This window comes from Bombina bombina, chromosome 7, assembly GCF_027579735.1.
Source record: "Bombina bombina isolate aBomBom1 chromosome 7, aBomBom1.pri, whole genome shotgun sequence".
Classification (NCBI taxonomy): Eukaryota; Metazoa; Chordata; class Amphibia; order Anura; family Bombinatoridae; genus Bombina; species Bombina bombina.
Genome location: NC_069505.1, coordinates 52,701,976 through 52,713,811, shown reverse-complemented (window position 1 = coordinate 52,713,811; position 11,836 = coordinate 52,701,976). Strand labels below are relative to the sequence as shown.

The window sequence follows — 11,836 nt, the reverse complement described above, 5'->3', positions numbered from 1 at the left end:
ACAAAACAGTGCTCATTTAGTAAAAACAAATATGTTAAAGGGACATAAAACTCACATTTTTTCTTTATTTCATGATTCAGGTAGAACATACAATTTTAAACAACTAGTTTACATCTATTATCTAATTTGCTTTGTTTTCTTGGTATCCTTTGATGAAGGAGCAGCAACGCACTACTGGGAGCTAGCTGAGCACATAACATGAGCCAATCACAAGACATTTATATGTGTATCAGCAGCTAGCTCCCAGTAGTGTATTGCTGCTCCTTAGTCCACCTAGGTATACTTTTCAAGAAAGAATACAAAGAGTACAAAGCAAATTAGATAATAGAAACAGCTTACTTGTTTTTAAATGAGGACTTGGAAATTTTCAGTGTAGCCACTGTTTGCAGCTAGGTAACAGCCTGCAATGACAGAACTTAAGTTCTACTGTCATATGATGTTTGCAGGAAATGTCTTCTACTGAGCATGGGAAATAAAATGACTACAGCTAACACAGATATCGTATACCAACACTTTAAAGGAAAAGCTGCTCCTTTGCCTTCCTGCAGGTCCCCGGTCCCCTTGTGGTGTTACAGAAAGTAATGGACCCCACACAAATAAAGTAAAAAAAAAGACATAAAAGGTAAAATCCCTTTAAAATAATGAATAATACCTATTGTAATGATTTCTATTAAGTATAAAACACTTCTTAGTGCGTTTTTATTGCAACAACGAAACAGACTATTTTATATCCTTTTTATGGGATATAATTATCGGCAAGTTCATCACATGTGAAGTTAAACCTTTGTTAGTGTGTGATTCTTGTTACATTGTGGCAGATAAAAAATATTTCCCATTATTTACTGGTTGATGGATGATGAGTACTGGATGATGATCAACGATGTAACAATACATAACGTTCTAAGTTGTTTGCTGCTCTTGACTTCACCTACAGGCCTGGAGTAGCATTTCATAGCTGAGAAAAGTCACAGCATTAACGGGGAACGCTCGAAGGCTATTAATTGTTAGACCTTTCAATAGCACCTTAGCGCCTTCCTGCCTGATACTCTTGATGATACAGTCTAGTACCCCTCGATACTGAACTCCCTGCATCCCATCCATCTGTAGGCGAGATTTGATTACATCCATTGGGTTGGCAAAACCCCATCCAACAGTGCCGGCACATCCTCCGGCAAACAGCATGGTCCATGCACCTGCAACAATCAAGTGTAGAAAAGAGAAAAAAAATTCAGAAGTTGTCCATTTAATTATGCAAATTAGCAAGAGTAACGGGACAGTACACACCTTGTTTTTATAGCATTTTTTCCACAGTCTGCCAAAAGATTAACAAATCAGCAGAGTGTGAACATTATTATAACAGATTAACACCCTTCTGCAATGGTTTTTCAATGGTCAAATATCACCCTCAGTGCAGTCTCCTTCCCTTTCTCTGGATCTTGCCAGCACTACTGGTAACATTGTCACACCCCTGCGTGGTGACATCACAAACAACCAGCAATTTCTTCCTGAATTAGGGAATTTCCTGATTGTGAGCCCAAGGCTGTATGTGTGTGTGTGTGTGTGTGGGGGGGTCTTTGAAAGCCAATAACTCAATGCCCCAATAATTTACAGGGCTAAGACCCCTAATTTGAGGCGATAACCTGACTCTCAGGGGAGAGGGCTCTAATAGAGCCAATATCTCCCCTCTTATTTGTGTTAGAGGGACAAGTGACACCTCAAGTAAAAGAGGGGAATCTGCCTTTTCAAATGAAGTATCACTTGTGCCCCTAGATACCCTCTCCCTTCTAGGGTAAACATCACTGTTAGTGAGCTTCAGGTTATTACCCCTTTAATATTGATCACCTGCATCTTATAAGAGTATGTAACCCCTCATGTGAAACAGGGGAATATCATCTTTTCAAGTGATCAGCACAGTAATGGTGATAATCTGCCCTAAGTACACACCTGTTCAGTGTTTGATTAGAGGGAAGGGGCTCGTTAAACGCCCTACTCCCCCCATAAAACACAGAGGTTCATGAGACCCCAGTTTGGAAAGAGGAGATGCTCCTCTTACCTTTGTGGAGTCCCATAACCTTGTAGATTATTTCTATAATAATGGCAACTATCTATCTATCTATCTATCTATCTATCTATCTATCTAAATATATTTAATATATAGAGGGCTTTACAGATGCCCCATCCCCTAAAACATATAAGAAGCACCACCTCAAGCTAAATCTCTCCAAAACTGAGCTCCTTATTTTCCCCCTTCTTCCAAAATCCCCACCCCCAATCTCTCTATAACTGTCGACAACTCCATCATTACTCCTACCCCGCATGCCCGATGTCTTGGGGTCACACTTGACTCAGATCTTTCTTTTACTCCTCACATTCAGTCCTTGACTAAAGCTTGCCGCTTCCACCTTAAAAACATCTCTAAAATAAGACATTTCCTTACAGAAGTCACAACTAAAATTTTAATCCACTCTCTCATCCTTTCCCGCCTCGACTACTGCAACTCCATCGTCTCTGGTCTCCACAGCTGCCGCCTAGCTCCTTTACAATCCATAATGAATGCCTCTGCCAGGCTCATCTTCCTTACACATCGCTCTTCATCTGCTGCACCTCTCTGCCAATCCCTTCACTGACTTCTTCTTGCCTCCAGGATTAAACACAAAATCCTCACTCTGATATACAAAGCCCTCAACTGCACTGCTCCCCCCTATATCTCAGACCTTGTCTTCAGATACTCTCCCTCCCGTCCCCTTCGCTCCACTCATGATCTCCTACTCTCCCTCACTCTTGTTACCTCCTCACACTACCGCTTACAGGACTTCTCCAGACTGGCTCCCATCTTAGCTCCACAAGACTCTCCACTAGTTTTGAAAGCTTCAAGCGCTCCCTAAAGACTCTACTATTCAGTAGACCTTCCTAACTCCATTGCTATCCCCTTGTGGTCCTGTCTGTATCTAGCTGCTAGTTAATCATCATAATGATGTCAAACACCTCTCAGCATTGCTTCTATTTGTGGTGTTTCAGCTATTTCTAAGAGGCTTTTATTACCCCCTCACCCTAGAAATATATCATAGTACCCCACGTTTGAGTGAAGTCCCACAATTCAAATAATGTGTATCATGTCCTTTTCTCTAGCACAGGGGCTTATAATGGCTCAGCAGTGAAAGTGTTAAAGGGACATGAAACTCCAAATTTTTCAGTCATGATTCGGATACATACACTTTTTAAAAAAGTTTTCAATTTAAAACTATTTTCAGATTTACTCAGGTGGGAAGCGCCACGTGTCAAGAGCACGATAGATCGGCAGTTTTGCAGAAAAGCTTTTGAGCACTAGATTGCAGCAGTGTTTGTACAATGTATTATATTGTTAAAAGCATTCCTGCTGACATTTAGTGCTCCAGAAAGCCTACCGGCTTTTCAATAATATATATCAAGAGAACAAAGTAAATTTGCGACTTTGCAGGGGGCGGCATTTAAATGCTTGTGCAATGAGAAATGCCGGGATCGTAAGCTGTCAGCATTTAGAGAGGTTGAGCAGACATGATTCGCTAAAGCGAATCATGTCCGCTCGACCTTAGATAAATCTACCCCAAAGTCTTAGTAACCCATTTGGATAACCGGTCGTTTCATGAATAAACACTACACAGGATAAAATATTTTTCTTTCGTTGAGCTGAGATTTTTTATGATGCAGTATATATATATATTTTAGCCATAGTATATATATATTTTAGCCATAGTATATATATATATATTAGCCATAGTATATATATATATTTTAGCCATAGTATATATATATATTTTAGCCATAGTATATATATATTTTAGCCATAGAATATATATATATTTTAGCCATAGTATATATATATATTAGCCATAGTATATATATATATATATATTTTAGCCATATATATATATATATATATATATATTAGCCATAGTATATATATATTTTAGCCATAGTATATATATATATTTTAGCCATAGTATATATATATTTTAGCCATAGTATATATATATATATTTTAGCCATAGTATATATATATTTTAGCCATAGTATATATATATATATTTTAGCCATAGTATATAAGTATATATATATATATATATATATATATATATATATATTTTAGCCATAGTATATATATATATATTTTAGCCATAAGAAACATTGCACAGTGGTATAATGCTTTTTAGAACCTGATAGTAAATATTAATAGATGATACTGTTAGTTATTACTGTTTTTCATAGGCATATGCGCATATGCTGTGTGCCCCTTGCACCAGCATTCAAACACCACACCCTCTCAGAGAGTCAGCAGTGGCTTGTATGATACAAATTAAATCTTCACTGGAACAATACACAGCTCTTTGAGCTTTTGAATGCTGGTGCACGTGGCCTTCACAGCATATCTGTGTATGCCACTAAAAAACATCAATAACTTTTCCTAGGAACATTTTTGCTAATGGAAGTACATTGCTTCTATTTAAAATTGAAATGTTTCCATGCACATTTAAAGGGACAGTCTAGTCCAAACACAAACTTTCATTATTCAGATAGGGTATGTCATTTTAAACAATTTTCAAATTTACATCTATCACTAATGTTTTTTTATGTCCAAAATTAGGGAATAGGTAATAAAGGGATTATCTATCTTTTCTTCTTAAATGGGAAGAGTCCACAGCTGCATTCATTACTTGTGGGAATACTGAACCTGGCCACCAGGAGGAGGCAAAGACACCCCAGCCAAAGGCTTAAATACCTCCCCCACTTCCCTCATCCCCCAGTCATTCTTTGCCTTTCGTCACAGGAGGTTGGCAGAAGTGCCAGAAGTTCGAGATAGTCTCTTATGGAGGGTAGTACTCTTCGGCATGGGACTGGAGTTTTAAGTAATCCTGTCAGCCTCTCAGTGAGAGCATGAGTGAAACTTAGAGTCTGGAGATGCAGAGGGAGTTCTTCTGCAAAACCATCCCGACTCATATTAACAGCTCCTTGGTAATCAGCGTTGGCAAGTTTCACTGCCTACCTTTATTCATTCAAGCCTATGTCAGAAGCGAGGCTACTATCTGTCACACTTGAAGGGCCGTGTTCCTGTTCCACGGCGTAGAGTAGATTCCGGTAAGATTGTTTCATTTTACTTTGATATGTGAATGTAATGTTAACGTAATAAGGTAGGGTCCCAGTGGGACTCCTTTTATCTTAATAAGGAATCATGGGTTAATCAAGGAAAAACCCTATTGAGAGAATAGGGAAAAGTATGCTTTCTACACATAAAATATATATTTTTACACTTAAAATTTAACTTTTACTAGTTATAGTTAGAAAGGCAGCAGAAATAGAAGTAGTATGTAGCTTGCCAGAAAAATAGTTAAAAACACAACTCTGTGACTTGTATAAAGTACTTCAATGTTGCTAATTTTAGGTTATCTATCACATATGAGGAGGAGGGGGAAAATCAATGATATTAGGTAAATGTAAGAGCCTCTATTTAGGAACTGTGTCCTGTATTGTCCTATATTAGGGTAGATAAGCCACTTTTTTCACTAAATATGCTATATATCCCTTCCCCATCCGTCCCACAATATGCCCCAAATGTTACAACCAATGTTACAACAACAAATAAAAATATCAATTAGTAGATAGTCTGGTTAACAGAGTGCGGTTAAAATAAACACAAAGCCCCTGACGCGGTCGCCTTTCACTTACACGCTTCCTCAGAGGGGTGGGTTAATATCTCCTGAGGGGGAGTTATTGAACAGGGGGGACTTTAATCATGTTTGTTATATGGTTCTATCTGCTAATGTGTAGCAATACCTAGGCTCACGGCTTCACAGAACATAACGGCCTTATCTTATTGACGCGATCTCTCGAGATTACGTGCCCTTTTTTGTGACTAGCACGGTGCACCTCGTGACGGGTGTGGTTACGTTTGTTTATCACTTCTGTATGCTGACTGTGTGCAACAGAGAAAGTCTAGCTTGTGGGTTGTCTGGTTCACAGGAGGTGGTGAGTGCCCCAGCCATTGGGGGTGTAAACAGGGTGCCAGTTGGTTTTTATCATTTTTGTAATCCCAAGATTATTGAGGATTCTGATATTTTAGACACGGATGTCTCCTATACGGAGAATGCGTCTTGTGATGAATATGAAATGGCCTGGGTCATTAATGCCCATCAGTTATGTTCCGATTGCCGTTCTAGAGTACTCTCTTCTCCTGAATCAGGGAGCTTAGAGTGCAATGAGCCATCCCCCTCCGAGGTTTCCATGTCTCGTGAGGTGCGTACCCCAGACCCTTTCTCGGCTACGCAAGCAGGTGTCCCTATGGCCTTTACTCCCTCTCCGGAGGCTGTCTTGTTTCCTCCAGAGGTTACGGCACGGTTCCGCATGGCCATTTCTATGGCGCTGTCTCATTTATATCTCCCAAGTGAAATATTTCTAAAATACTGTCCGTGTTCTGTTAACCAGGGCACGACAGCGTGGGATCGCCTGATTCAGTTCGGCCTTCTGGGGAAGCATTGGCCTTTGAGGCTTCAGGGGCCCCAACCTCAGGGTCGGGGTCTTTCGTTGATAAGACGAGAGATGATTTTGCCTTTTGTTATAGGCTGGCACGTCTTCCTGTTCTTTTAAGGCACGTTTTGGCGATGTTAGAGGATCCCAGTCCTAGTGGGCCGAAGGATCAGAGGCCTTAGATGCTGGATGGCAAATTGGATGTGACGTTTGGGGATGAAGCCAATCTCCTTACCGTCTCCATTTTATTTTTTCTTTATGTTTCGGTTCCAGTTCTGAGCTTGGGTGACTGGGGCCTCTGATAGACTGGTCCCATTGGCGTTCTCATTCACCTTGGGCGTTCACCCGAGAGGTGCTGCCTTCCTTTTATTTTTGATCCGGATGGATGTGTTTATTTTGTTTTTCTTAAGCTCATGTCCGTTAGATTTCCGTTTTTGAAAACGTTCTTCTTTAGAACCGATACTTGCGATTTTGTAGTCTTGTGGGTACTTCCATGAATTTTGCGCACTTTTTGAATAATAGAATTATGTTTTCTAGTTCATTTAACGATCCATCGGGTCGCATTTCCTTGGACAGTTCTGGAGTGTCCTTATAACCAGGCAGGTACTGGTTGGATGCCTTTCTGCTGTTACCTGGGTTCATGTCACCCTCGTGGTGTTGATTTAATCCTGTCGGATTCTGAACGTCACTTGGTTTATGGATATGGACTCTGGGCTCGGATCCTAATTCGAAGATACCTAGTGTGTAGATACAACGGCTCTGAATGGAGGGTTGTGTGTGCCGATCTAAGGTTGTTTTTTTTCTGGCTACTCGCCTGGGACTGTCTTTCAGACTTTATCATGGTTCTTTCAGGTCCCTGGGGACTCATAACCGTAGTTTCCTTTCCTTTGGAGTTTGTTGATGTGAGTGACCAATGTGGTCTAGAATTCCGAGTGGTGAACGATTTGCATCTTCACTTGAGGTTCTTCCGGATGCTGACTCCTTTGCCTAATAATCATTTTCTTGCGGTGTTGGAGTCCCCGTCCTTCCTGCCTTGGGTGGGTTATCTGGTCTGGAAGCGCGGGCATGTCCTTCTTTCTTTGCTCTGAGTTGGGTTACTCTAAGAGGTGGAGTGCAGGCATTTCCCTGCTTTCTGTGGGGAGCTGCGAGGCTTCTAGATTTTACCCTGTCAAAGGGGTTTTTGGAAGATCGATCCTGTGGGATCTCTGACTGTTGTCTCTTCCATATAATACCCTTGGTCTAACCATGGTCTTCGACATTCAAGGGTTATCTGCGTCCTCGTTGCTAGCCTTGGGGCTTAACAGTGAAAAGCTGAGGTTCCGTTTCTGACGGTCGCCCTTCTGGGGTCAGGTAGTTGACCATTTATCCTCAATGCTCTGTTAGGGGCTTCGTGGAGGGTTCTTACGTCTATCTCTCTGGGATGGCAAGCAAGGTCCGCGGTTCACATTCACCTTCTGGTGTTGATTGTTACCTTGCCAGCGTGTGTAACATGTGGTTAAGCTTGTCTATGAGAGTTTTCATTGCGATCCAGGAGCACTGGGTGCCGAATTCTTAAACTATTCAGGAGTTTGTTTTTCAGACTCTTGGGTTTGAGGCTGTTGCTAGATCACCAAGTCTACGGACTTTAGATGGTGCACTCCTAATCATAGGAGGCAGCTTAGGGTTCCTCAGGAAGTTAGATCTTCGATCGATTCCTTTTTTCGAGGACTCAGGCCTAGGACCATGCCTCTCCCTGGATTGGGTGTGGATGGTTCGGTCTCACCTTAGGTGTTTGTGGTCCTGCGTGCCTCTCTGTGGGGGGAGGGGATCTGTTTCTCATGGGAGATGTCTATCTGCCTGTGGCTTAGGTTCTAGGTCTCTGTGATGGGTCCCTACTGGTCTTCTGGCACATTTGATGTTCCTTGTCAGTATATGGCCGGGTTATAATATAATTTATTTAATAATTATTCTTTAAAATAGACCCCAATTAAAATGTATATACAAAACAATTAAAATCAATATTTATTCCTAAATTCTTTACGATAAGTTAAAGTTATAAACACATTGAATTATATTTATAGAAACCAGATTATGAATCAGATGATACACACTTAAACTGTTAGAATATTTTATACAAAGATCATAATAATATACCTTTACAATTTACCTTATTCACAATAACCGCATTAAAATACTTCAATAAAATACCAGAATCTTCTGTTTACCAATAACTCTAGTACAGTGCCCAATATGGATTACCAATTTACTATGCTTAATTAATAACTACCAGGGAGCTAATCACAATAACCAGTTTATGTACAGTTCTGAAAGAGTTCACTATAATGACTGACTTATAAATCTGGAATGCAAAACCCTGTCTAGCAAATAAATTACTTAGAGCTAAATATGACTAGTTAAACTGCACAGGACTATGAACATAAGCTTAAAATACCAATTATGCTCTTTTAAATTTACCAGCTGTGATCTAACTATTTCCTTAGAATGCATTTGATTATTATATATACTTAACAGTTTCTTATACTTTACGCAAATAACCAAATCAATGTTTCAGCTTCCACAGTTTTTCCAATAAGTCCAATTTCACCTCATAAATTAAAAGACGTAATTTTTGCAAGATGGATGAAAATTAGGCCCAGATTTGCTTTAGAGAAACTGGATTCCAAGGAAACAGTTTGTCAGTCAAATACTCAGCAGCAAAGACCAAGCAGCCCCTTTTTCTCTCTTGCATGGGGTTATATCACCTGATATACCCCACCCCTTTTTATTCTAATCATTGGTGAAATTGGAAACGCCCCACGGAAGCTTGTCTTGTTATAGGCCCCTTGAGCTGAACATCTTTTGGTTATTTGGGAGACGCCTCCCTGAGTAGCCATTTATCGTTTGGCTGCAATACCATCTCTGATCTATAGGTGGCAGCAGACAACCAGAAATGTAGTTTTACCATCAAATATTGCTGCAGTTTAACTATCTAAAATAAATATTTATCAAATACTTTATTTTCCAGTATCAATCACTTACAATTTTAATATAGATGGGACCATATAGTGCGATTTTTTCTGATTATTTTAATATGAAACATGAGTACATTTACACTTAGGGGTGTACTCACTTTTGTTGCCAATGGTTTAGACATTAATGACTGTGTGTTGAGTTATTTTAAGGGGACAGCAAATTTACACTGTTATACAAGTTGTACATTCACTACTTTACATCGTAGCAAAGTGTCATTTCTTCGGTGTTGTCACATGAAAATATAAAATAAAATATTTACAAAAATGTGAGGGGTGTACTCACTTTTGTGAGATACTGTATATATACATGTTGTCACTATAACTTCATATGAAGACTTAGTCACAGCATTCCCACATGTCTGTAGGTAACTTGAGTTCAGATGCCTTTTGTGTATTCAGTTAGTTCAGGGGCAATTAACAGGTCTGTGCAAATTACTATATTCTAAGAATTTCTGTTTGCTTATCTGACTTATTCTTACAGACCTGTCTCCAACATTCCATGATGTATGCTGGCTTGGTTGATTATCAGGTCCCTGTTTGTTATCCCCCGCGGAGCTGTGAGCTTCAAAGCTAAATCAGTGATTGAACAATTGTATAATTTAGCATATTGAGTGGGGAGGGGAGGGGAGGAAAGGTTCCAGCTGAATCCTGATGAAATTAGCAAAGTATCTCATGTCTGAACCTCAGATTTGCAATATACAGTTTGTATTCAGCAAATGGCATTAAGCATGCTCAACCTTAATATTTGATCGATTGCATACTGATTTTATCTTATTATATAGATATGTATTATCCACTGACATTTACAGATACCCTGACGTAGACTCCAGGTGTCTTTTAATTGGGTTGGCGATTGGCGATATGGCTGAGCAATTTCACCTCTATGGTAGAGTGGTTTCCGTTGCTTTAGTACTTTCTCTCCTAGAGTGGGGGATGGATTCTCCTGGTTCGGAGTTACCTTTGTATCTGTGGCGAACTGTGGGTCCTTGTTTTTCTTGCCTTGTAAGGTTTTTTTTCCCTTCTTGCGTTTTCAGAATCCTGGAAAGGGAGATGTGGAGTAGTAACTGGTTCCACCGTTCCTGCTGCAGGAGGCTGGGGGTTGAACCCTGATGGGCTTCTGTTATATGTTGGATTCTGATGTTTAGATGCTGGGGGTCTGAGAACCCTTTTTTTCCTTGAGAAGCGTTCCTCTTTAAGGAAGACAGCAGTGTAGGGGGTCTCGTACCCGAGCACAAGTCTGTCCTGACTCATGGTAGCATGCCGTTTTGTAGTGGCGGTCAGAGTTCTACTCAGGGGCTCCTTGTGGATCCATCCTTTTCTTCCAGAGGTCTGGGACTATGTTTTTGGTCTTTGACTAGCCTTTGGGCTGGGACCATTACCCGGGAGGGAAGGTCATGGATCGGTTAATCTATGCAGTGTTGACCGTTTTCTTCTGTAGTCTGTCCTCCCCTTTGGTGGGGGGACTTTTGCTGTCCTCCCCTTTTCGTCTGGCGTCTGGTGCTGGGAGGGGACACTCCTTGGAGCCCAGTATTCGGAGGGCTGTTGTTGAGTTTTTGGAAGGTTTGCAGTTTGAAACCAGCTACAGCTATTTACACCATGAATGTGTGCTAGCATGCTTTAAAACGCCTTTCGTGGTTTGGGTTCCACAATGGCTGAGTCAGCTTCCTACCTTGAAGCTGGTCACTGAGAGTTCCTATTCAGATGGTTGGTGTTCTCTGGAGAGCTCTTTGCTAACTGCTGGGATAGTTGTCCTATTTTCTGCTGTCTCTGTTTGCCTAGCCTGCAGGTTTCGATCTGATACGAGGCAACAGGGAACTCATGGTTTTTTCTGGAGTACCTTATAGTATCGTACTGTGTCAGGGATATGAGGGTGTCCCTTGAGTCCTCTTGGGACGTGTTTCTCTGAGTATGGTTTGTTGAGCCGTATGGAATGATCCTTTGGATTTCTTCTGGGAATCTGTTTTCCCTTTTGGGGGCAGGTTGCGGTCCTTGTCTTTCAGCCGGGTACTCTTTATGGGAGTAGAAAGCTGCGCGGCTGATTCCTCTGAGGCTGTTTGTGCTCTAGGGACTCTGGGACTGCGTGGTCTCTAGCTTGGCTTTGCTGGTGGTATAACTAATGTGCAGTTACCTGGGCTTCGGATTTTTACCCGTGTCGTTTATATTTTTATAGGGTGTCGGGTAATTTCAAGCTGGGGTGCCTTTTGAAGGCGCCGCCTTTTTGTACCCACGCTTTGTTTGCAGTCAGTGTCCTCTAGCTTGGGTATAGTTTTCCCAAAAGTAATGAATGCAGCTCTGGATTCTTCCCGTTTAAGAAGAAAAACATAAAT

At 40.8% G+C, this 11,836-nt stretch overlaps 1 protein-coding gene across 2 annotated transcripts in view; it reads right to left on the bottom strand.

The window, feature by feature from the left end:
• Positions 1 to 664: 664 nt before the first annotated feature.
• SLC25A45 (solute carrier family 25 member 45) overlaps positions 665 to 11,836 on the bottom strand; it is a 204,048-nt gene continuing 192,876 nt past the window's right edge. For both annotated transcript variants that reach the window (XM_053720103.1, XM_053720104.1), the window contains exon 7: positions 665 to 1,193. In XM_053720103.1, the coding sequence (XP_053576078.1) occupies positions 925 to 1,193 (269 nt within the window). In that variant the 3' untranslated portion in view covers positions 665 to 924. The remainder of the gene's footprint in view (positions 1,194 to 11,836) is intronic.